Source organism: Capra hircus, chromosome 4 (genome assembly GCF_001704415.2).
Source record: "Capra hircus breed San Clemente chromosome 4, ASM170441v1, whole genome shotgun sequence".
NCBI lineage: Eukaryota > Metazoa > Chordata > Mammalia > Artiodactyla > Bovidae > Capra > Capra hircus.
The window spans coordinates 75,233,228-75,259,181 of NC_030811.1; the positions used below are offsets into that span (position 1 = coordinate 75,233,228).

The window sequence follows — 25,954 nt, forward strand, 5'->3', positions numbered from 1 at the left end:
CACTCAAAAAGTGCACAAAATATGCATTATTTTCTCAGTAAAACTAATCTGATACTTTCTAAAGTCTTGCCTAATTTGTTTTATACTTTCAACTGACCAGTTTTTTTTTTTTCACCCTTCAGTTTCATTTTACATTATAGTTGCCGTGCTTCCCAGGTGGCACGGTGGTGGAGAATCCACCTGCTAAAGCAGGAGAGCCAGGAGACTCAGGTTCAGTCCCTGGATTGGGAAGATCCCCTGGAGAAGGAAATGGCAACCCACTCCAGTTTTCTTGCTTGGAGAATTCCATGGACAGAGGAGACTGGGGGACTGCAGTCCATGGGGTCCCAAAGAGTCACACAACTGAGCATGAAGGCACATAGTTACTGTATAATATTATATAACTTGTAGGTATATAGGATAGTGATTCACAATTTTTGAAGGTTATACTCCATTTATAGCTATTATAAAATATTGGTTATATTACCCATGTTATGAAATATATCCTTGTAGCTTATTTTATACCTAATAGTTTATACCCCTTAATTTCCTACCCTAATATTACCTGTCCTCCCTTCCCATTCTCTTCTTTTTATCTTTCAGTTTTAAAGCTAAAGTGATCAAATATTTGCTACAATCTCCAATGATTGACCAGCAGTTGTGAAGACTTGAAAATATAGAACTGAAGTCTTTTATCACCAGTCTTCTACTTTCTTTGTCTTTTAGGCAAGCCTGGACTCAGATCTTCATTATGTATAATAAAACATACAGGATTATTTTTCCTGTAGGGCTAATATATTTCTGAGGCTAGTTGGATATGATGAGATCGATCTGATTTTAATTAATAAAGAAAATTTGAGTCACATCATCAACATTTGCTATGCTGTGCTTAGTTGCTCAGTCATGTCCAATTCTGTGCAGTCCTGTGGACTGTAGCCACCCAGGCTCCACTGTCCATGGGATTCTCCAGGAAAGAATACTGGAATGGGTTGCCATGCCCTCCTCCAGGGGATCTTCCCAACCCAGGGGATCAAATCTGGGTCTCCCTCATTGCAGGCGGATTCTTTACCATCTGAGCTACCAGGGAAGCCCAAGAATACTGGAGTGGGTAGCCTATCTCTTCTCCAGGGGATCTTCCCGACTCAGGGATCAAACTGGGGTCTCCTGCGTTGCAGGCAGATTCTTTATCAGCAAAGCTACCCAGGAAGCCCCAACATTGGCTATAATAAGGATTAAAAGCTGTTGGAGCACCATTGCTACATTATTTATGTAATGAAGCAATGGGTGGGTAACCAAAGTAATGAAATAAAGATGTACAGTAAGGGATACCCTAATGGCAGTGCTGGTACAGGTCAGAAAGGAAATCGTTTTGTGAAAATGTAAGTATAATCAAATATTACATTTTCATAATGTTTAAACTTTGAAATTATATAGTCACAGCTACAGAAACCCACAACCCTCCCGATATGTCTTATTTCTGCTTATTTCTAACTCCTAGTCCCCGTTATAAGCCATCAAAGAATTTGGCTTGAATACTCACATTTTATAGTGTTATACTTAGAAATGCAATTATCATATCAAAGGTGAACAGACTGTATATTAAATTATAGAAGTTAATTATCGAGTACTATGTGCCAGGTACCATCCTAAGAGCTGTACCTATGATAACGCATTTAATTCTCTCAATAATTCTAAAAATCAGTTGTTATTATGATCTCATTTTATAGGTGAGGAAATGGATGCCTAGAGATTTCAAGTTGGCCAGGGTCATACAACTATTAAACAATGGAGGCAGGATTTGAAACAAGTCTGTCTAGTGCTGACCCTTATACTTGTAGTTACCCTTATACTATACTGCAGCCTACAGAGAGTATTTTAAAATGAAGTAGATGTGATATATGTATTTTAAATGTCACAGTTAGCTGCTGGTAGCATAGAAGATTGGAAGGTTTCCAAAGAGACTACTAAAGAGAATAGTTGTATAAAACATGGTGGTGGTTTAGTTGCTAAGTCGTGTCCGACTCTTGTGACCCCATGTACTGTAGCCCGCCAGGCTCCTCTATCCGTGGGATTCTCCAGGTCAGAATACTGGAGTGGGTTGCAATTTCCTTCTCCAGGGGATCTTCCCAACCCAGGAATCAAACCTAGGTCTCCTGCACTGCAGGCAGATTCTTTACCGACTGAGCTATGACTAGGTTGTAAATGAGCTAGAAACATCAGTGAAATCATAACTAGAGATAATGAGGAAATTTAACTGAAATCCTCCCTAAAGCCTTAAAGATGTGGCTTCCCTCCACCCCTTCCCTGGTGACTTGTTTTCCGGGAGTACAACAACTGATTAGCATATTTATTTCTGTTGTTAATGCCAAGCTTGTTTGCCACCACTGGCTTTGCCTGATTGGTGGCATTTAGTGCAGTGCTTGGTGGTTCTCTCTGGAGCTCTTAGACGCCAGCTGTAAATCATCTGCTCAGCATCCCTGACTGTGCACACCATACCTCCCACCTGGTGCCCTGGGCACAGGCATCCACACACTTTCCATATGTGGACAGAATTTTGCTCAGCATGGAGGGTGGGGTGAAAACACTGTAAATTAGAAGGTGAATTTGTAGTTCTCTGGGCAGGCCGTTATGTGTGTAAATCCTGTTCCTTGTAATTGGAAATGTGTTTGTAAATCCCTATACACCCAGGTGAGACTGTTATGCCCCTGTACATTGGTTGGAAAGGAAAAACAATCTGCTAAAGGAGGCCAAATATACTTATGAAAACTGGGCAGTATGTGTGGGCTTTTTGCAACCACACTCTTTCATGAGATTAAATTTCGATCTTTCATAGAGTACTTTATATTTCTTAAGAAAAATCCTGAAATCTATATTCAGTGATAGCTTGCTGCTGCTGCTGCTAAGTCGCTTCAGTCATGCTTAGTTAGTGCTATTTCAATCTTTAGAAAGAGATCTTGATGTCACCTCTTGTGACATCTTTATAGGGAATCATATTATTGTAATCTAAGCTGAAAGTCTGCCTGGCTGTCAGGTTGGGCGGGGTGGTGATGTTTTAGGGGGCGGTAGTGAAGTTGCATTGTATTGGCAAATAAACTTAAGGTAGCTTTTACTAAATAACTTTTGCTAAGTACAAATGATTTTTCCTATTTGACGTCCTTTAATGAAAAGTTTAATTGTCAAACTTTATCACTGAATTTATCACTGTAATTGTTTATATGTTCTTTTAGAGTTTCTTAGTCAGAGATTTTCAATATTAAAAAAAAACACATGTATGAAAATGGGGGTGACCTCTCTGTAAAGATGCATGTTGATTTCAAAAGTCATGTGGACTCTTGCAGTTTCCAGTTGAGAACCTAGAACGTTTTTCTACACATTTTTGTTAACATATTTATTTTATGACATAAATTCTTTCTCACCTTCCTGCTGTCCACACATCTGACTAATGTCCTGCATTGTTTTATGTGGTGTTACATTCTCTTATACTTTGTATTCTAAACAAATTTGAATTGTAAAATCACTTTTTAGAATATGAGTTATTCCTTTATGAAGAGAAAGTGAAAGTCACTCAGTTGTGTCCGACTCTTTGCAACCCCCTGGACTATACAGTCCATGGAATTCTCCAGGCTAGAATACTGGAGTGGGTAGCCTTTCCCTTCTTCAGGGGATCTTTCCAATCCAGGGATCAAACCCATGTCTCTCATATTGCAGGTGGATTCTTTACCAGCTAAGCCATCATTGCCTCTCAACCTAACTCTGAGTCACAGAAACATTTTCTCTGAGTAGGAGCAGTGCAGCTCCTCATGATCTTCTTCATTTATTTGAGTTGTGTTATGAAGTCCTAATCTCTGGTATCCCAGAAGGCGACCTTATTTGGAAGTAAGATTACTGCACATATAATTAATTAAGATGAGATCATACTGGAGTAGGATGGGCTCAACTCAAAATGACTCATATTCTTATAAGAAGACACAGAGACACAGGGAGAATGCCATGTGAAGGTAGATGATTGGAATGATGTAGCTGTAAGCCAAGGAGTGCCTTGGCCCATTAGAGGCTAGGAAAGAGCATGAACAAACTTTCCCTGACAGTCCTAGAAAGAACCAACATGCTGACACCTTGATTTTTTGGGCTTCTTGCCTCTAGAACTGTAAGACAATAAATTTCTGTTGTTTTAAGCCAGCCAAGTTGTGATACTTTGTTATATCAGCCCTAGGACACTAATACCAGATGTAAAGCAATGAATTCACATTAAAAACTATTCTCCTGATACCAGAATTCCAACCCTTCTCGTGCCTTGCTGGGTCTCTTGCAGTAATTTTCTAGGCACTGTCCTTGATGGTCTTTGGTTTGTACCTATCCGTTCTATATACCACTACCATTTTAATGTTTCCTTCAGTGTACACAAAATTCCAGTGACCACTCTTCATTGTGCCTGCAGCAATGCAAATTCTTGAGTGAGGCCTTTAAAAGCCTTCTTTTCTGGCCTCAATTGCCTTTCTAGCTCTTCTTACTCTCCACCCTCAAGGCCCCAATTCTGCAACAACCCCCCACCAGAGAATTTTACTCCCCCTTTAAAACCAAGCTCAAAGCCTGCTGTCATTGTTTATTGATTCTGTCCCCAAAGCATTTGTCATCCCTTTGGGCTCACAAAATAATGTAGGTTTATGATACTTAAAATAGTTTGCTTTGCATTACCACTGTCTGTGCCTGAGTCTTCCATTGTATTAAGCCCTCAAGGAATCTTTAACCTCTGTTAGCAGAAATCTGGCATCCTTGGGGTAGATCATAATTCCATAGCAGACCAACTAGAAACACATTCTGCTGATTTCATGTTTCTGGTGAGCTCCTCTTGACATGTTCCTGTTTTATTCTCTTGCTTGAAGAATACAGTAATGGACTCAAATCAAAGCCTTTTCTGCCCTTATTCCCATCACTGTTTGTATCTCCTTAACTACCACAGGAGGGTAAGTTAGAATCTGATGATTCCCTCATGAGAGAAAGTCACAAGGGAGACAGTTTTTCACACTAAACCTCTTAATTTCCTCCCTGACCTAGTGAAGGCTCTAAACCAAATGTAGCAAAATTTTTCTTTTAATTGGATTCCTCTGTTAGTAAAAAAATCCCTCTATTAGTAAAAATAATTAGTAAAAGATTATACATAGCATGATGTATAATTATGTATTTGCCTGTTTATTTACTTTATAAATTCTATACTATACTCCTATATTTACCTACTTTGCATGCTATAGAACATATACATTGTATGTTAAAATATAAAAATTCTGATATTTCCGTACCACCTATAAATAGAGGTATATAAATGAATTCTTTTAAAATATGTTTAGATAGGTACCTTTTCAAATAGAAACTATAAATAATTCCTAATCTAAAATTAAATTTTTTTCTCTCAAAGACTGCAAATGGGAAATGATATAAACTTTAATAGCAATTTAAGATACAATGTATGGTTACAAATTCACATTAAAGATTATATATTTTACATAAAGCCTAAAAGAAGCCATAAAATGGAAACATAATCATTCATATTGATGCTTGGAGTGATGGAATTTGTATATAAAGAAAAAACTTCGAAGGCTTCAAATAGGCATGATTCATTGTAAATAAATGAAAGCTTACAGGGGAGAAAAAAATTTATTTTACCTTTAACCAATAATTTGCTTTGTTAAAGACCTCTTTTGTGAGCCTACAAGTGAGTGTATATTCAAGTAATCCCAGTATCATATGTTTTTAGTCAAACCAATATACTCTACTTAAATTTGAGTTAATATAATTTTTAAAATAACTATTTTATCTATTTTTCTTTTCCTAATATATTTTGAATATGAAAAGAATTTTTAAATTTCTAAGACTACTTTGTAATCATTTAACCTCAAGGAATATGAAACACTCATTTTTCTGATGGAATATTCAAATTATTGCCTCAGTGGAGTATGAATTTAACAAAATATAAATGGAACCAGTGTACATCATATTTGAAAACAATTCTTATCTGATTTGAAATCAGATAATCTGAAAATATGATGAAATACATTTCATCATCAAAATTCTTTCATTCATTGTCAGTGGTTTCTTATAGCATATAAACTGTCACTATAATGTATGCAAAGTGCTTGCCATATCATAATGTTTATGTATTTAGCTATAATTTTTATATTGTTATTAAACTATTAATTTATTAATTAATAATTCATTAATTCTATAAGAGAACAAAAACTAAAGCTACTGAATGAACTACATTTTCCAGAAAAATATGTCTTTTTTTGTAAGTCATGAGGGACATGGATAGATTTAGGGCTTCTAAAAAGGAGTTTTAATGATGTAGAAGCAGCCTGCATTTATGGGCTAGGTTTTGTTCTGTGCATTTACATATGTTAACTATATAACTCAAGAAGGTGGGTAATATTGTTTGTTTTCAGTATTTCACATATAAGGAAACTGAAGCTCAGAGGGTATGCATAATTTACCAAGGACATAGATATTATATGGCAGAACTGTGATGTGAACCCATGCAGTTTGATTATGGAGTCCTTGCTCTTGACTACTACTGTACAGCCTACATTCATCACAATTTCCCTTCAGCTGCTATAAAGTAAACAGATTATTCTTCTTGATGACAGTAGGAAATGCTGTGGAAAAGAGGAAAAAGACTCTGAAGTTTGCTCATTTAGCAAACAACTATTGAGTGATACTGTGCAAAATCAATGTAAGGCCCAATCACTTCTCTCAAGAAACTTAAAATCTAATAAAGGAAATAGAATAAAGTGAAGTGTGATAAGAATATATTAAAAGGATGTATTAATCAGGGAAATCCAGTATTGCTGTGGTAACAAATTAACCCCCAAGCTGCAGTTTAACTCAGTAGTCTGATAGGAGCCGAAGACTCTTCAGAGTAGTTGTCCTCCATGCAGGGACTCGGCAATCTTAGGTATTTCCAAATTGTGGCTATACTGTCACAATGTGTGACTGTCATTGCCATTAAGGAAAGGAAATAAAGGAACCTAGAGAACTCTGAGTCACTGTTCTGTGCTTCAAGTAGGAAATAGTGCCCTGGAACTTCAAAGAAACTAGGCGGGTTTGGGAGTATGTGACTATCTTTGTTGCTGTTGTTTAGTTCCTCAGTTGTCCAACTCTTTGCAACACCGTGGACTGCAGCACACCAGGCTTCTCTGTCCTTCACCATCTCCTGGAGTTTGCTCAAACTCATGTCCATTGAGTCAGTCATGCCATTGAACCATCTCATCCTCTGTAGTCCCCTTCTCTTCCTGACCTCAATCTTTCCCAGCATAGGGTCTTTTCCAATGAGTTGACTCTTTGCATAAGGTGACCAAAGCATTGGAGCCTCAGCTTCAGCATCAGTCCTTCCAATGAATATTCAGGTTTGATTTCCTTTAGGATTGACTGGTTTGATCCCTTTGCTATCCGAGGGATTCCCAAGAGTCTTCTCAAGCACCACAATTCAAAAGCATCAGTTCTTTAGCACCCAGGCTTTTTTATGGTCCAACTCTCCCATCTGTACATGACTGCTGGAAAAACCAAGCTTTAACTATATGGACCTTTATCAGGAAAGTGATGTCTCTGCTTTTTATTATGTTGTCTGGGTTTGTCATAACTTTTCTTCCAAGGAGCGAGTGTCTTTTAATTTCATGGCTTTAATCACTGTCCGCAGTGATTTTGGAGCCCAAGAAAATAAAGTCTGTCACTGTTTCTGTTGTCTCCCCATCTATTTGCCATGAAGTGATGGGACCGGTGCCGTGATCTTAGTTTTTTGAATGTTGAGTTTTAAACCAGCTTTTTCACTCTCTTCTTTCACCTCTCACTAAATCAAGAGGTTCTTTAGTTTCTCTTCACTTGCTGCCATTAGGGTGGTGTCATCTGCATATTTGAGATTATTGACATTTCTCCCAGAAATCTTGATTCCAGCTTGAGCTTCATCCAGCCTGGCATTTTGCATGATGTACTGTGCATATAAGTTAAATAAGCAGGGTGACAATATACAGCCTTGATGTACTCCTTTCCCAATTTTGAACCAGTCCATTATTTCATGCCTGGTTTTAACTGTTGCTTCTTGACATTCATACAGGTTTTTCAGGAAGCAATTAAGGCAGTCTGGTACTCCTCTCTGTTTAATAATTTTCCACAGTTTGTTCTGACCCACACAGTCAAGGTCCTTAGCGTCGTTAATGAAGCAGATGTTTTCCAGGAATTCCCTTGCTTTTTCTATGATCCAACCATTTGCCTTGTTGCATTTCTTTTTCTTGGGGAGGACTTTGGTCACCACCATCTGTACAGTGTTACAAACCTCTATCTGTAGTTCTTCATGCACTCTTATCAGATCTAATCCCTTGAATCTATTTATCACTTCCACTGTATAATCATAAGGGATTTGATTTAGGTCATAGCTGAATGGCCCAGTGGTTTTCCCTACGTTCTTTAAGTGTGAATTTTGCAATAAGGAGCTTATGATCTGAGCCACAGTCCGTTCCTGATCTTGTTTTTGCTGTCTGTATAGAGCTTCTCCATCTTTGCCTGCAGAGAAGATAATCCATCTGATTTCAGTATTGATTATCTTTCTGATGTCCGTGTGTAGAATTGTCTCTTGTGTTGTTGGAAAAGGGTGTTTGCTATGACCAGTGTGTTCTCTTGACAAAACTCTGTTAGCTTTTTGCCTTGCTTCATTTTGTACTCCGAGGCCAAACTTGCCTGTTACTCCAGGTATCTCTTGACTTCCTGCTTTTTCATTCCAGTCCCTTGTGATGAAAAGGATGTCTTTTTTTGGTGTTAGTTTTAGAAGGTCTTGTAGGTCTTCATATAACCATTCAGCTTCATCATCTTCAGTATTAGTGATTGGAGCATAGACTTTGTTTACTGTGGTGTTGAATGGTTTGCTTTGGGAACGAACAGAGATCATTCTGTCATTTTTGAGACTGCACCCAAGTACTACATTTCAGACTCTTGTGTTGACTATGAGGGCTACTCCATTTCTTGTAGGGATTCTTGCCCACAGTAGTAGATATAATGATCACCTGAATTAAATTTTCCCATTTCTGTCCATTTTAGTTCACTGATTCCTAAAATGTCAATATTCACTCTTGTCATCTCTTGTTTCACCACTTGCAATTTACCTTGATTCCAGGTTCCTATGCAATATATTGTTCTTTACAGCATCAGACTTTACTTTCACCACCAGACATACCCACAACTGGGCATTGTTTCTGCTTTGACTCAGACTCTTCATTCCTCCTGGAGCTATTTCTCTGCTCTTCTCCAGTAGCATTTTGGACACCTTCTGACCTGAGGGATTAATCTTTCAGTGTCATATCTTTTTGCCTTTTCATGCTGTTCATGGGGTTCGCAAGGCAAGAATGCTGACGTAGCTTTCCAATCCCTTCTCCAATGGACCACATTTTGTCAGAACTCTCCACCATGACCTGTCAGTCTTGGGTGGCCCAACACATGGCTCATAGTTTCACTGAATTAGACAAAGCTGTGATCCATGTGATCACATGGCTAGTTTTGGTTAGTTTTCTGTGATTGTGGTTTTTATTCCATCTGCCTTCTGATGGATATGAGGCTTGTGCAAGCTTCCTGATGGGAGGGACTGGCTGTGGGGAAAACTGGGTCTTGCTCTGGTGGGCAGGGCCATGCTCAGTAAATCTTTAATCCAATTTTCTGCTGATAGTTAGGGCTATGCTCCCTCCCTGTAGTTTGACCTGAGGCACCTCAGTCCTAGAGTTTGTAGTCTCTGTGGTAGGATGTAGGCTCCAGTGAGCAACAAATGCCCTGACCAAAAGATATGTACAGTTAACTGTAACAGAAGAGAGTTGGACAAGAGTTAGTTAGGATTCTTTGGGAATTTGACTAGAAAGTAGCAGAAAATATAATGAAGTCATAATAGAAGCTGGTGAAGGTAATTGAGAGACATCAAACAAAAGGTTCTGACCATCTCATAGGAAGAAGCTGTAGGTAGAGTCCCTCCAGTACCACGGAGAGCTCCTGTCATTTGAATTACTGTAATACCATATGATGTCAATTGCAGTGCCTTCCCTGGTAGCTCAGCTGGTAAAGAATCTGCCTGCAATGCAGGAGACTCCGGTTTGATCCCTGGGTCGGGAAGATCCCCTGGAGGAAGGGATAGGCTACCCACTCCAGTATTCTTGGGCTTCCCTGGTGGCTCAGCTGGTAAAGAATTCACGTGCAGTGTGGGAGACCTGGGTTGGGAAGATCCCCTGGAGAAGGGAACAGCTGTCACTCCAGTATTCTGACCTGGAGAATTCCATAGTCCATGAGGTTGCGAAGAGTCAGACACGACTACATTCCATAAACATTTATTATGTGTCTATCTTAATTTTTTGTGTGTAAAAAATTCATAACATAACTGTCTGATGGGGAAGACAGATAACTCCCTGTAATGCAATGAATAGTTCAATAACAGAACTATTCTCTGGGTAGTACGAGAACATGGAAATGTTCCTAACGTTAAACTTGGTTATAGGAAGGAATTATACAGGAAAGTTTGATGGAGGAGATGATTTATGATCACATATGTATATTAAGTGAGAAGTAATCATTTGGCCAAGCCAGAGGAAGAAAGGGCACTTTAGGTCAAAGGTCAGCAAACTTTTTTCTGTAAATGGCACGATGGTATTTTAGGCTTTTCAGGTTATAATAGTAGGTCTCTTTGGCATATTTTTTCACTTTTTTTTTTTTACAAATTTTAATAATGCAAAACTATTCTTAGTTCAGTGGTTGTACAAAAACAGGCCATGGTTCAGATTTGACCAATGAATCATAGTTTGCTGACCCTTCATCTAGGCAGAAAGAATAGGAGGAAAGCCAGAGATAAGTACATACAACTGTATATATACTGTTTGGTTTTGATAGAATATGAAATTTGAATAGGGATCATGATAAATAATCACAGAGAGATAGGGACAGAATATCATGTTGGACTTAGGCCTATTTTTTTAAATTACGTTTTGATTAAACTTAAAGATTTAAATCTTTAAGAATGATGAAATTAGATTTGTGCTTTAGAAAGATACCTCTATTGAGAATTAACCTTAGGAGGCAAAACTGAACACAGAGACCAATTTGAGAGCTATTGGCACTCATCAAAAAAAGAGATAACAAAAGCCTGAAATAAAGGCATAGTGGAAAAGGGTAGGTAAGAGGGGACACTGTTGAAAAATTTTTGAGGTAACATCAGAAAAACTTGATGATAGATTGAAGTGACTCCAAGATGAGGTAAGTAGTATTTTTTAGCTGAGATAATAAATATTATGCTGACTTATTGATGTTACTCCTTTAATAGGAACTCTGATAATCATTTGTTCCAGATTTGCACCATCTGGAGTTAGAAACCAGAGGCACATCTTCTGTCCTGATGTGACTTTTGGGGAAATCTATTGGGCTTTGCAGGAAGGGTATGGGGAGCTTTTGTTCCTGTCCATCAGATAGACTGAGCAGTACTTTTCCTGTGGCAGAATGCCTGTTCAAGGTAAAGGATAAAGAACTCAAACTATAGATTCATGGAAATAGTTCTAAAAGCTGTGGTCTTTTGGGACTATCAGTTATTTCAGCTATTTTTGGATCAAGAAATCCAAAACTTCATAGACTTTGAAATTGCCCTCTGAATGAAGTAGACATAAGTCACCTATGATTGCCCAACATTTTTATATAGTTTCCCATATTGTTAGTATCACCATCCCCAAATAGAATTTCCATGTAGCTTAGTTTCTACCTACTAGACCAATACTTATGAGACTTGAATATAGAAGTATGCAGGAGGAAGTGGGGACCAAGTGTGGAGAAATCCAGATTCAGCCAAGTACAGCAATGAAAATGAGGGGAATATAGTTATATATGGTGGCCACTGTAGTACAATTAGTTTGGAAAGGCTTGGGCAGACAACATGTAGAGATTATCATCTTGTTGTTCAGTCACTAAGTCAGGTCTGACTCTTTGTGGCCCGATGAACTGCAGCACACCAGACTTCCTTGTCCTTCATTACTTCCTGGAGTTTGCTCAGATTCATGTCCATTGAGTCAGTGATGTTATCTAACCATCTCATCCTCTGCCGTCTTCTTTTGCCTTCAATCTTCCCCAGAATCAGGATCTTTTCCAATGAATTTGCTCTCCACATTAGGTGGCCAAAGTATTGGAGCTTCAGCTTCAGTATCAGTCCTTCTAATGAATATTCAGGGTTGATTTTTTTTTTTATAGAATTGACTGGTTTGATCTCCTTGCAGTGCAAGGGACTCTCAAGAATTTCCTCCAACACCACAGTTAGAAAGCATCAATTCTTCAGTGCTCAACTTTCTTTATGGTCCAACTCTCACTGTATATGACTACTGGGAAAACCATAGCTTTGACTAGGCAGACCTTTATTGGCAAAATGATGTCTTTGTTTTATAATATTCTGTATAGGTTTCTCATAGATCTTCTTTTTCTTTTAATTTCATGCCTTCAGTCACTGTCTTCTGTGATTTTGGAGCTCAAGAAAACAAAATCTGTCACTGGTTCTACCTTTTCCCCTTTTATTTGCCATGAAGTGATGGGACCAGATACTATGATCTTAGTTTTTTAAGTGTTGAGTTCCAAGCCAGCTTTTTCACTTTCCACTTTCACCCCATCAAGAGGCTCTTTAGTTCCTCTTCACTTTCTGCCATTAGAGTGGTATCATCTGTGTGTCTGAGATTGTTGATATTTCTGCTGGCAATCTTGATTCCAGCTTGTGATTCATCCAGCTTGGCATTTTGCATGATGTACTCTGCATATAAGTTAAATAAGCAGGGTGACAATATGCAGCCTTGTTGTACTCCTTTCCCAATTTTGAACCAATCAGTTTTCATATGTCCGGTTCTAACTGTTGTTTCTTGATCTGGATACAGGTTTCTTAGGAGACAGGTAAGGTAGCCTGGTATTCCCAGAATCGCCAGTCCATGTCTGACGTAGGGTGCAGCATGCTTGGGACTGGTGCATGGGGATGACCCAGAGAGATGTTGTGGGGAGGGAGGTGGGAAGGGGGTTCATGTTTGGGAACGCATGTAAGAATTAAAGATTTTAAAATTAAAAAAAAAAATAAAAATAAAAATAAATAAAATTATTAATACCATCTAAAAAAAAATAAAAAATTAAAATTTTCCAGAATTTGTTGTGATTCATGAGTCAAAGGCTTTAGTCTAGTCAATGAAGCAGAAGTAAATGTTTTTCTGGAACTCTCATGCTTTCTCCATGATCCAACAGATGTTGGCAATTTGATCTCTGATTCCTCTACCTTTTTTAAACCCAGCTTGTTCATCTGGAATTTCTCAATTCAGATACTTCTGAAGCATAGCTTACAGGATTTTGAGCATAACCTTGCCAGCATGTGAAATGAATGCAAGTGTATGATCATTTGAACATTCCTTGGCATTGCCCTTCTTTTGGAACTGGAATGAAAACTGACCTTTTCCAGTCCTGTGGCTACTGCTGAGTTTTCCAAATTTGCTGACATATTGGGTGCAGCACTTTCACAGCATCATCTTTCAGGATTTGAAACAGCTCAGCTGGAATTCCATCACCTTCACTGGCTTTGGTCGTAGTAATGCTTCCTACAGAGCACTTGACTTCACCACTGAGCAACTTTTAAGAGGAGAGGCAGAGTGTGCGATATTAGGAGGAAAGACAGCAGAAATATACTCTGAAACAGTGGACCAGAAAGCTTCAATTAAAGACAGTACAGACTTTACATAGCTCTTTGGAAAGGATGCTGCTGCTTTGTTAAACTCAGTGTTAAGGCCACATAGACCTAAGTGTAACTGGATGACTTTGCCCCTTACGGAGCAATTTTGACCTGAAAATGTCTCACTCACAACAGTACCTAATTCAAGGACATGTCTGCCAATAGGAAAAAAGTTATCCAATAACTATCTGGTGAGAATTTAATGTCTTTGAAGACAGAAAGGTGGAGGAGGAGTGGAGAGCACTTGAGTTTGTGCCTGGAGGAAGGCCCTCTATTCAGGTTCACTCTCAGATGGTTTATGTTTGATTTCTGGATTTAGAGTTCTCTTGAATCAGCACAGGGGTCTGTCCTAGAGTTGAAGTACTGACACTGAAGGACAGAAGGAGAGAAGAAGCCAGTGGAAGTGCGGATAGCAGATGGATTTGTGTTCCAGTTCTGTTTGCTAGCACTGTTATTGACATGTGTTTAAATGTTGGCAAGTTATTAAAATCCACTGGTTCTTGGTAATTCTCCTGTATCTTTTAAGTGGGAATGATAATAACAGCTAACACATATAGTACTGACTGTGTATGTGTGTGTGTGTGCTCATTTAATCTTCAAGCCACCCTAATATTATCATCTGCATTTTCCTGGAGAGGAAAGTAAGGAACAGAGTGTTTTGTTTTGTTTTGTTTTTTCTTTTCAGAGTGTTGAGTAACTGGCCTAAGATTCCGCAGTTCCTTGGTAGTGGAACAAAGGCTGATTGCCTCCAGTGTCTGTGCTCTCAAACTTTCCCTTCTAGTGCCTCTGCAGTAGTAGTAAGATAATAATATGGGTAAAACACCTGCACAGACAGGGCGTTTGATAAATGGTAGTGCTTGGAGAGGGATGCAGAGGGAGGGCAACAGCAGGAATTATCAGCTTTGTACTGAGTGAGGAAAGAATCAGGTTGACTTAGAATAAATTCTTTGAGCATGGATTCTCATGCATTTTCTAACATATGCCCATAGAACATACACTTCCAGAATGATTTTTTTTAGAGATTTTAGTACTTTTTTGCTTCTAGATTTAAATCTGAAACTGAATTGCCTTCAAATCAGTGCTTCAAAAGTTAAATACACCCACTGCATGAGTGTGAGTGTGGGCGCACATACTCTTCATTATCTTGTAGCACTACTTGAAAGCTGTTCTTTTCATATCCATTTTCATCAGGCTGGTACTTCACAGATAAGCTGCAATGAGGATGTTTTCAGGAAGTTCAGTGATTACTTTTCAGCATATAAAATCATGTTTAGCTTTGCTGAGATATTTGTGTACATTAACCTAGCAAAGAAGGCAAATAATAGACAAGACAGATGCTATAAGTAAACATTTATTCATATTTGAATCAGATGAAAAGGTTAAAGGATGACATAAAGGAACTCCATAATTCATTTTCTCTCTTCACTTAAAATTTAAGACTAACTTTCCAGACTGCATTTTTGGAAGAGTCTACTTTTTTATTAATTGATGTAAGTTTTTAGATATCCTTTTTTTCTTTTTAAATTGTATTTATTATGGAGGATAATTGCTTTATAGTGTGGTGTTGATTAAATAGCCCTTTTAAACAAAGAGCAAATGATGAAAATAAAAGGAAACGAAGCATCTTAAATATATGTTTTTTCTTACACTTTTTCTATAGATAAAGGTTAACATATTTACTAAACTTCCTGACAAATATTCTACCATACTTTCTGAAAGTCTTTTTTAAACAGTAAAATACTTATTTTAAAATTTTATCATTTTTATATATGAAGGTTACATTTATCACAAATCAAAAATCTCTAATCTTAATGTACTTTCCCTTTATTTCGTGATATCCCATCCCCAGATGCTTTATTTCTTGAATTCCACAAAAAGCCAGGACACACTTCTACCCACTTGAACAATAACCATGGCAAATAACAGACTGAACAGATTGGAGTAATCCACATCTTTAATCTATAAAATACACCCAACATGAATGTGTAATTTTCCTACTACCTTGGTTATTTTTTGGTAATAAAGTCTTCAGAGTATTTCTTGGAAGTGAATAGCCTACATTTTTATAAGGATATGTACATTTTATTTTCAAGATGGAGGAATGATAGAAATTCTAGTTAAAGCTCTGAAGACCCAAGGTATGCACATTAAAAGCATAGAAGAGTATTCCTGAGGGAAAATGGAGTTCATACAAGGTTTAGTCATAAACTTAAAATAACTGAAGACATGTCAAGGAAAAATGACATCCTGGAAGGCATAGAAATGTGTATCACTGTCTTAAAAGGTATCATGGAAGCATCTTGAGAACAATTAAAGACATTGTAAGCCTAATCTTGCAGAAGTATAATGTGGATAAAGGAAATTCTTATATGGATTTCTATCCTTTAACCACAACTTCAAGAAAACAAGTGCTAGATATTTTTAAACTTGATATGCAGTGGTTTGAAGAACTTTAATGAATTAAAAACATTCATGCTTTGTCAAATGAATAGTTGTTTTATCAAGTTATATTATTTCTTGATACAGAAATCATAACTAGATTGTGAATATTCCTATTTTTCACATGTGTATACATGATAAGGAAAATATATCTGTAATATCAGTGTTTTAAAATCTGTCAAGACAGTTTTCAATCTCACAGAGACTCACAGTTTGAAAGATATACTTTATTTTTTTGTCCAAAGTTAGACCAAGAAAGCCATACTTCCTGAAGTGCTTTCTTTCTCTCATGGTCCAATTCTCTTGCGAAAGAATTCCACAGAAAACAATTTTGTATGAAAGTTTGCACATAGCCACAACAATGAAAATAAAACATACATTATACACATATATATTTTATGTGTATATACCTCCCTGAGATTCACAGTGTAATTAAATTCTTTTATCATATATCTGATTTTCTCTTTTTCAAGTAATTTTAAAATTCAATATATATATCCTATTATCCAGCATGCAGCAGGGGAAAACACCATCATACCTTTAAATTCATTATCAAATTCAAATTAAAGTTACCCAAGAGTAGGCTTCCAAATCACATTTATTACTTATATGGTACATGTCTTTCATGACATGAAAGCCATTTAAAAGATCACTATGGCGGATGCAGTAAATTATGTTTCACAGAACACTGGAAGCTGACATTGACTCCTCTCCTTCTCCTGGATCTCATTATGTGCCTACCTCTGCCCGTTATATCTGCCTTTGTGAGCTGTCCTCCTATTTTTCTTCTGTTCATTTAAATTGTACTCAGAGAGCTAAGGAACTGAAAGGAGTCTTAGTGATCATGGACCAGCAGTTTATGGTCGTTGGAACTGAAGCTTGAGAGGGAGCACCCTGACCAAGGTCATGCAGCAGCGGGCAACAGAGCTAAGGGGACAGTCTTGTGCTTATGCTCCACTGCCTCATGTGCATGAACAAATATGGGAAATCTTAGCTTTTCCCTCAAAACTCAACTCTTCAACAGAGCCATTTCTTTTTACTTTTTCTATCATGATTTACTATAAGATATTGAATACAGTTCCCCATGCTCTGCAATAGGACCTTTTTGTTAACAGAGTCATTTCTGACTGTGCAGCAAGGGTGCTGGTTTGCATCTAGGCTGTACTGCCATTGCTATATAAACTATAGGTGAATTTTTACCTCCATTATCTTATTTTACTAATGGGTAAAATGGAGAAAATAACAGCTCTTACTGCATAGGATTGCTCAAAAGCCTTAAACAAGTTCATGAAGTGCTTAGAATAGTATCAGGCCATAGTAAGTGCTCAAGAAGCATTAGTTGTCCTTATAGTTGTCCACATTAATCACTCTTTCTCTTCTCTTTTGTATTTTTCACAAATATTACCCAGTTAGTGCTTGCTTATTTTCTAGTTGTTTTTATTTAGAATGTTAGCTTATTGCAGTTCTCTCTTATCAGCTGAAGTCATTTCAAGGTCAGGACAATGTCCTGTATTTCTTCTGTGTACCTAAATATGGTCTAACCCAACATTTGATGCAACACAGGGATTCTGTAAATATTGTTTTCTTTGCTGACTCACTCAGAATGTCTGGGAACTGGTATTTATTCTATCTCTTTAGGTGATGCTGCTGTGTAGCCAAGTTGGAGAACTGCTGTGCTGGACGATTGGATTGCAAGAATGTTAACCTATAGAGTATTTACCCACGGCAGGGCATGAGGCAATTGCAATTCTATATCTACCTTATAAAACTCTTTCAAATAATATGCAGTCTAGACATTGACTCACTTTCTCAGAGGAGCTTTGAGGAGTGAGGAGGTATTTGAATATGAATCCTGTTACCAAGGTTCTGAGACCCTGAAACCTTATTTTGTTTGATTCATTTCCCTTCCCACATAATTGCAGCTGTAACTTTTGCTTTTCCTTTCTGGCCAGGCTGACTCCTGCAGATGTGTCATTTCCCATACACTGGGTCCCTGCTTTATGCCTGACCAGAGAGGCATGGCAATTCCTTAGTCACAGCTACTGAGTCTCCTTCGGCACTCTATGATTTCCCTGGAAGTCTGTCATCTTCTCTAACCTTGTGGTTTCTCTGACTTGGTGACTTTCATCCTTTTGTTGCAAGATACAGCTTAAATTTGTATATAAATTTACATTTATATATGTATATATTTGAATGAGAAAAAAAGAGCATTATTAGGATATGTCAAAATATATACTTGTTCTTCAATTTTTTGGCCAGTATGACCTATTCTGAACAACTTGCTATTCTAGAAGATTCTGTCTCATTAGTTGATATAACATATGTGTATAATTTATATTATCTTTTATTTTTATAGTTATTTGTTTTATATTTATTTAGAAAATATTTCTTGAGTATCTGAAGTGTGTCATACATTGTGATAGTTGCTTGAAATACAAAGATTGAAGATATAGTCCCTGATAGACTCTCTGTAGAGGTGGTCAAGAGTATGAAGGAGTGATGTATGGACTGTTGTGATGGCAGTAGGTAAGGCACCTGCTCAAACATGGAAGTACTGTACCAGATGCTTCCATATGTATTGGGTAATTTAATTCTCCAAATAACTTTAGGATGGAGTGGACATGGTGCTTTAATTTTATAGACTAGAAAACTATCTCAGAAGCTGTTTATCCAAGTTCACAAAGCCAATTTTATTAAATTTTTAACTATCCACTCATGGCAATGTTGTTTATTAACATACTTTATTTTTAGAGCAGTTTTAGGTCACAGGAAAATTGAGTAAAAGGTACATAGATTTTCCATACACCACCCTCCTCCAACCTTCTGGGTGTCTTACACCTCAGTGGTATCTTTGTTATAACAGATCAACCTGCACTGACCCATCACTGTCACTCAAAGTCCATACTTTACACTAGGTTTCATTTTTGGTGTCGTGTATTCACCATTGTATTAGTATATAGAATAGTTTCACTGGCCTAAATTTCTCTGTGCTCTGCTTATTCATATCTCCCATCTTCCCTCCCAACCCCTAGCAACCACAGTCTCTGTAATTTTGCCTTTTCCAAAATGTCACATGGTTGGAATCATACAGCATGTAGTTCATACTGGCTTCTTTCATTTAATAATATGTACTTTTTTATTTGAGAAGGGCCTGGCAATGCACTTCAGTATTCTTGCCTGGAGAATCCCGTGGATAGAGCAGCCTGGAGGGCTGTAGTCCATAGGGTTGCAAAGAGTTGGACACAATGAAGTGACTTAGCACAGCACAGGACAGCACAACACTTATTCATGCTTTTTCAGGGCTTGATAGCTCATTTCCTTTCAGCTCTGAATAATATTCCATTGTTTGTATGTACCCACTTTATTTACCCATTCACTTACTAAAGGATGTCTTGGTTGCTTCCCAGTTTTGACAGTTATAAATAAAACTGCTATATACATCCATGTGCAGGTTTCTGAGTGGACATAAATTTCCAGTGTATTTGAATACCAAGGAGTGTGATTTCTGGATTATATGGTTAAGAATATGTCTATATTTGTAAGAAAATGCCAAACTATCTTCCAAAGTAGCTATGCCATTTTGTATTCTCACTGGCAATGAATAAGAATTCCTGTTGCTCCAGCATTTAGGACTGTCATTATTTTGGACTTTGGTCAAATATTAGGTGTGTAGTGGCATTTCATTGTTTTAATTTGTAATTCTCTAATGACATATGATATTGAACATCTTTTCATATGCCTACCTGCCATCAGTATAACTTTTTTGCCTGTTTTTAAAAATCAAGTTCATTTTCTTAGTGTTGAGTTACCTATTCATATTTTATATCTGAGGTAAACATGAGAAGAACATCTTATTATAAAGGAGAAAAAGCATCTCCTGATAATTCAGCTGGGAGCTGACCTGGTACTCAGCTATGTCATGATGATCTCGTGTTGAAAATGAGCGGTTTCATAGGTTATCTACTCTGAGACAGAGTTGATGTGGTTTAAGACAAAAACAAGACCACTTTTTAATCATGCCTGAACACAGACAAAAGCAAGAACACAGTACAAGCCAAAAGCATGATGAACATTCCCTCTCCATGCTAATGTGATTGCTGCTGCTGTTATCAACCTCAACTTTAGCTCTTCTCTGTTCCTCATGTCTCATAGATAAAAAATGAAGATACTCAGTGATAAAATTGCTCCTGATTTCTAATAGTACCAAGACTGGAATCAAAACCACCTTTCCCTGGAACCTCCCCAACAAGACTGAGGGGGTTCCCAGGGTGCAGGACTTTTAGCACTATAATCAGGAAATAATCTAATACAAACCCAAATATTTTAACAAGCTCCTGATAACATCCTCCTACTGAGATACCTCCAGATTCTCAGCAGTATTTGATGACTCTTGCTGCAAACACTTCCAATAAGTCCAACCTTGTTTCACTGCAGGTGTGGTTCTGGTGGTCTTTGGTGATGGGTAAAGACCAATCAACAAAATCAAAATTAAGCAAATATTATAACAAATAGTTTAGTAGATTGCTTCTTAACAATAATGTTTTAAATGATTAATTTCCTTCTGACAGTAGGAAATAGAAAACCACACAACTTATAGGGAAGCCAGATAGCATGTTGAATATTAACATAAAAGAACCAGAAAATATTGTTATGCCATCATATGAAGGACTTTGTTTTGTTGTTTTTCTAACAACACCCTTTCCTTTCTGTTTGTCAGGTATCATGTCTGACCACCAATTTGGTAACCAGTTTATGTGCAGTGTGGTGGCTTCTCATGTGAGTCATCTGCCCACAACCAACCTCAGCTTTGTCTGGATTGCTCCACCTGCTGGTACAGGCTGTGTGAATTTCATGTAAGTACCCAAAGTGTCTATGACTGGTACAGAAGGCAAATGCGTTATCAAACCAAACTTGGATCTACCCACCTGTGTACAGTAAAATCAATCAATGGACAGCATCTTGTGGTGAAGGGAAGTACAATGTTTATCACAAGGCACCAAGGAAGGAGTCCAGGTAGCTGGTGCTCAAGAGACCTGAACTCCCCAGTGATTTTTAGGAAAAGGTTTTTAAAGACAGGATGAGGGAGAAGGTTGCAGGGTGTGTGATCAGTTTGTGGACCTTCTTCTGATTGGTTGATGGTAAGGCAATAAGAAGTCAGTATCATCAACCTTCTGGTTCCAACCAGTCTGGAGTCAAGATGCTTGTGGCAGCATACAGTTAACTTCTACCTGGTGGGGGTTTCAATATCTGCAAAGTAGCTCAAAGGCTATGGCTCATGATATTACCTGAAGCTCTTGAGGAGGAACTCAAGGTCCTTTAATTTGTTTAATAGCTAAACTATTATAATTTTGTCTTGCTTGACTGTTTTCCTTTGTTTCTACATTTTCTTCTCTGATTAAATTTATGCTTTGGCACTTGGGGAAGGCCTGGGAGGCTAAAATTTTTCTACAAGTAACAGGCAGGCATGCATAGGCTTCCCTAGTAGCTCAAATGGTAAAGTGTCTGCCTGTAGTGCAGGAGACCCACGTTCAATCCCTGGGTTGGGAAGATCCTCTAGAGAAGGAAATGGCAACCCACTCCAGTATTCTTGCCTGGAGAATTCCATGCACAGAGAAGCCTGGTGGGCTACAGTCCACGGAGTCACAAAGAGTCGGACCTGACTGAGCAACTAACACACACACACACACACACACACACACACACACACACACGAATGCACACACACAAGAGGCAGGAGTAGGACATGCAGTGGTCTGTCTGCAAAGGCCCCGTAGAGTCCTGCTTAGTTACATAACCTCTCTGAGGTTATGTATATAGTAACTATTTAAAGGTATTATTTTAGCAGGTTTAACCTTAATTAAAACCACTCATTTTGGTAACAAAAAAGGCCAAAATTGCAAAAATAAAAATTCAATAAGATAAAAGTATGTGAAGAAATGAAAACAATAGGGAAATGATTTTCAGAAAATAAGATGAAAACAGATAAAAAAAAAATGTTATGAGGATCCACACACAGTTTAGAAGAAGACTAGAAATTTAGAGATTCAGCTTTTAGCTAAACCTAGCCACAAGTGGTTCCAAATAGGAAAAGGAGTACGTCAAGGCTGTATGTTGTCACCCTGCTCATTTAACTTATATGCAGAGTCCATCATGAGAAACGCTGGACTGGAAGAAACACAAGCTGGAATCAAGATTGTCGGGAGAAATATCAATCACCTCAGATATGCAGATGACACCACCCTTATGGCAGAAAGTGAAGAGGAGCTAAAAAGCCTCTTGATGAAAGTGAAAGAGGAGAGTGAAAAAGTTGGCTTAAAGCTCAACATTCAGAAAACGAAGATCATGGCATCCGGTCCCATCCCTTCATGGGAAATAGATGGGGAAACAGTGGAAACAGTGTCAGACTTTATTTTTTGGGGCTCCAAAATCACTGCAGATGGTGATTGCAGCCATGAAATTAAAAGACGGTTACTCCTTGGAAGAAAAGTTATGACCTACCTAGATAGCATATTGAAAAGCAGAGACATTACTTTGCCAACTAAAGTCCGTCTAGTCAAAGCTATGGTTTTCCCAGTGGTCTTGTATGGATGTGAGAGTTGGACTATGAAGAAAGCTGAGTGCCAAAGAATTGATGCTTTTGAACTGTGGTATTGGAGAAGACTCTTGAGAGTCCCTTGACTGCAAGGAGATCCAACCAGTCCATTCTGAAGGAGATCAGCCCTGGGTGTTCTTTGGAAGGAATGATGCTAAAGCTGAAGCTCCAGTACTTTGGCCACCTCATGCAAAGAGTTGACTCATTGGAAAAGACTCTGATGCTGGGAGGGATTGAGAGCAGGAGGAGAAGGGGATGATAGAGGATGAGATGGCTGGATGGCATCACTGACTCAATGGATAGGAGTCTGAGTAAACTCCGGGAGTCGGTGATAGACAAGGAGGTCTGGCGTGCTGAGATTCATGGGGACGCAAAGAGTCGGACATGACTGAGCGACTGAACTAAACTGAGCCACAAGTGCCAGGAGGAAAACATAAACAGTTAGCTGACTCATGGTGGTAAGAAGTCAGAACTGTATAGAAACTTACTGAATCTCTCCTGTGCTCATCAGGAGGAAACAGGGAAGGGTAGTGAGCAGTGTCCCAATAGCATCCTTAGATAAACTCTGCACTGTGGTTCAGAGTCTGTGACTTGTGATATCTCTCAATGCAGATCATTCCCCTACTCCTGCCACACAATCATCACTTCTCATCTTTCTTATCTCTTTTTTTCTCCCACTGTATTTTTTTTCAGTTCTAACACATGATATACTTCATTTATTTATGTATGTTATTTATTGTGTGATTGTTTGTGCTGAAATGCAGTTTCCTTGAAGGTAAGAATGGTTTTCTGTTTTGTTTACTGATTCACCCCAGTTATCTAATACAGTTCCTGCACACACTGGAAGCACTACCTAAATATTTGTTGAATAGATGAGTAGGCTAATGGAATAAGTTCTGAAACAGCTATTCTATGGGCAGCCAGGTGAAATAGGGCTGGAATTCATCTTGAATACTCTTCTATGCTAGCCTTCTCCTCAGACAGCAAGATCCTGTAAAACCTGAATGCTCCAAAATTTACCACTGCCTTTTCTTACAACGTGGGAGACCTGGGTTTGATCCCTGGGTTGGGAAGATCTTCTGGAGAAGGAAATGGCAACCCACTCCAGTATTGTTGCCTGGAAAATCCCATGGATGGAGGAACCTGGTAGGCTGTAGTCCATGGGGTAGCAAAGAGTCGGACACGACTGAGTGACATTTACTTTACTTTTCTTCTCCCTTAATAATATACAGTTCATTGTCAAGGCTGTTTATCATATCATTGATTATATATTTTCTCTGCCTATCCTCTGGGTTACTCAGGCTGCAAACATCAGATTCACCCACCTGGCTGGTTGACATTTAATCCCATCATTTTCTCCCTCAGAAAGTTTTTCGCCCTTGAACCCTTTCTTTCCAGTACCTCTTGCTAAGGTGCTTGCAATAGGTTCCTAACTGGTTTACCTCCAGTCTATTTCTCATCCAGTCCATCTCACAGTTAATCTTCCTAAGGCACAAAGTGTGATTGCTCAAAACTTTTATAGCCTAAGACTTTCTTCCAATGGCCAGCTTTTTGGAGTGGGTTTAATGGCGCTTTCAAATCTTGCAGTTTATCAGCTTCTTTCTTGTCTCCCATTACCTCTGCCTCCTGATGGTCACAAATTGGCAGCACATCCCACAATTCCCTAAACATTCCCTGACTTTTTCTCTTTTTCCATGCTTTTCCCTTAGTTTGGAATGCATATTCTCTCAAATTCAATTGTTAAATTCTTACTCATTCTTCAAGCTGCCATTCATTCTTAAGTAAAAATCTTCTATAAAGCTTTCTGAGATATCAGCAACAGAATTGATATGTATTGTCACATTTTGCTTATAACTCTGTCATGCATGTGTACTAAGTCACTTCAGTTATGTTTGACTCTTTGCGACTCTATGGACTATAACCAGCCAGGCTCCTCTGTCCATATGATTCTCTTGGCAAGAATACTGGAATGGGTTGCCATGCCCTTTCCCAGGGGATCTTTCTGACCCAGGGATTGAATTTATGTCTCTTCGTCTCCTTCATTGGCAGGTGGGTTCTTTACCGTTAATGCCACCTGGGAAGCCCAACTCTGTTATAATGCTGACTATATTTTACTATTTACTTATATTTTATTTATTTTTTTAAATATAAATTTATCTATTTTAATTGGAGGTTAATTACTTTACAATATTGTATTGGTTTTGCCATAGCTTTTTCTATTAGATTAGATTGGAAAAGGACAAATTCTTATTTCTTCATGATTCCTCCTCAGTTGGTTCAAGGACTTATATACACAGGAATTACAGAAAATATCCTTTGAATTCTGCATCCTAGGAGACTGGGGAAGGGGTTATTCTAGGACCTTTCACATGTTCTCAAGTCCCTTATATTAAACAGCAGGGTAGAGTGGACCCTCTATATCTATGGTTTATGTATACAGGGGAAAATCTAGGGATATGGAGTGCCAGCATTGTATCTGTTGTACAATGTGGTCTATTTCTTTAGTTTAATAGTAACCTCTGACTCTTTTTTGGGACACTTTGTCTTACTCGTGTTGGCACTTATTAGGATAATTTAAATTCTTGCCATTCATAAGCTCTTCATTTAAAACAAGTATTACTTTTTTTGAAAAAACACAAAGTAAATCTGTGCCAGCTGTACAGAACTGCGTAATTCTAAATAGATACAGTTTTTAATTTAATCTGTTTTAAAATGATATTGAATGGCTTGTGGCATCACTGTTCCTGGGATGTCAAATTGTATTCTTTTAGAAATAATGTATTGCATTTCAACTCCAAACAATATTTTATTAACATTTGGTAAAAAAAAATATAATTTGGTAATAAGTAATTTTTACTGATTACAAAGAAGTTTACACACTCTCACTTATATTTCCTAATAAAATTTTGATGATGCACTTTGTACCTTTCAACTTTCTTGGTAAATGTTTAAGTCTATGCTTATTGTAAGCAATGATTATGTTGAATGTTATATAAAGTAGCTGCCTCCTGTGTGGGCAAGATGTTTTTATTGATCTCTTTTCCTAATTAGTTTGTGAGAGAGTATAGGGAAACTGAAGATTAAACATGAACTACTGAACAATTCATTTGGAATTTTCTGAGCTAAAGTCTTACAATTTCTTACCTTTGTTTCTTACTGTAGTATTTATTACATGTTGAGTAGAGCTATATGTAAGGATC

General features: G+C 37.9%; 1 protein-coding gene across 3 annotated transcripts in view; it reads left to right on the forward strand.

Annotated features, from left to right (window-relative positions):
- Positions 1–25,954, forward strand: part of RELN (reelin) — a 544,299-nt gene that overhangs the window by 131,648 nt on the left and 386,697 nt on the right. For all 3 annotated transcript variants that reach the window (XM_005679214.3, XM_013963255.2, XM_018047261.1), the window contains exon 3: positions 20,880–21,015. In XM_005679214.3, coding sequence (XP_005679271.3) covers positions 20,880–21,015 — 136 coding nt within the window. The remainder of the gene's footprint in view (positions 1–20,879; positions 21,016–25,954) is intronic.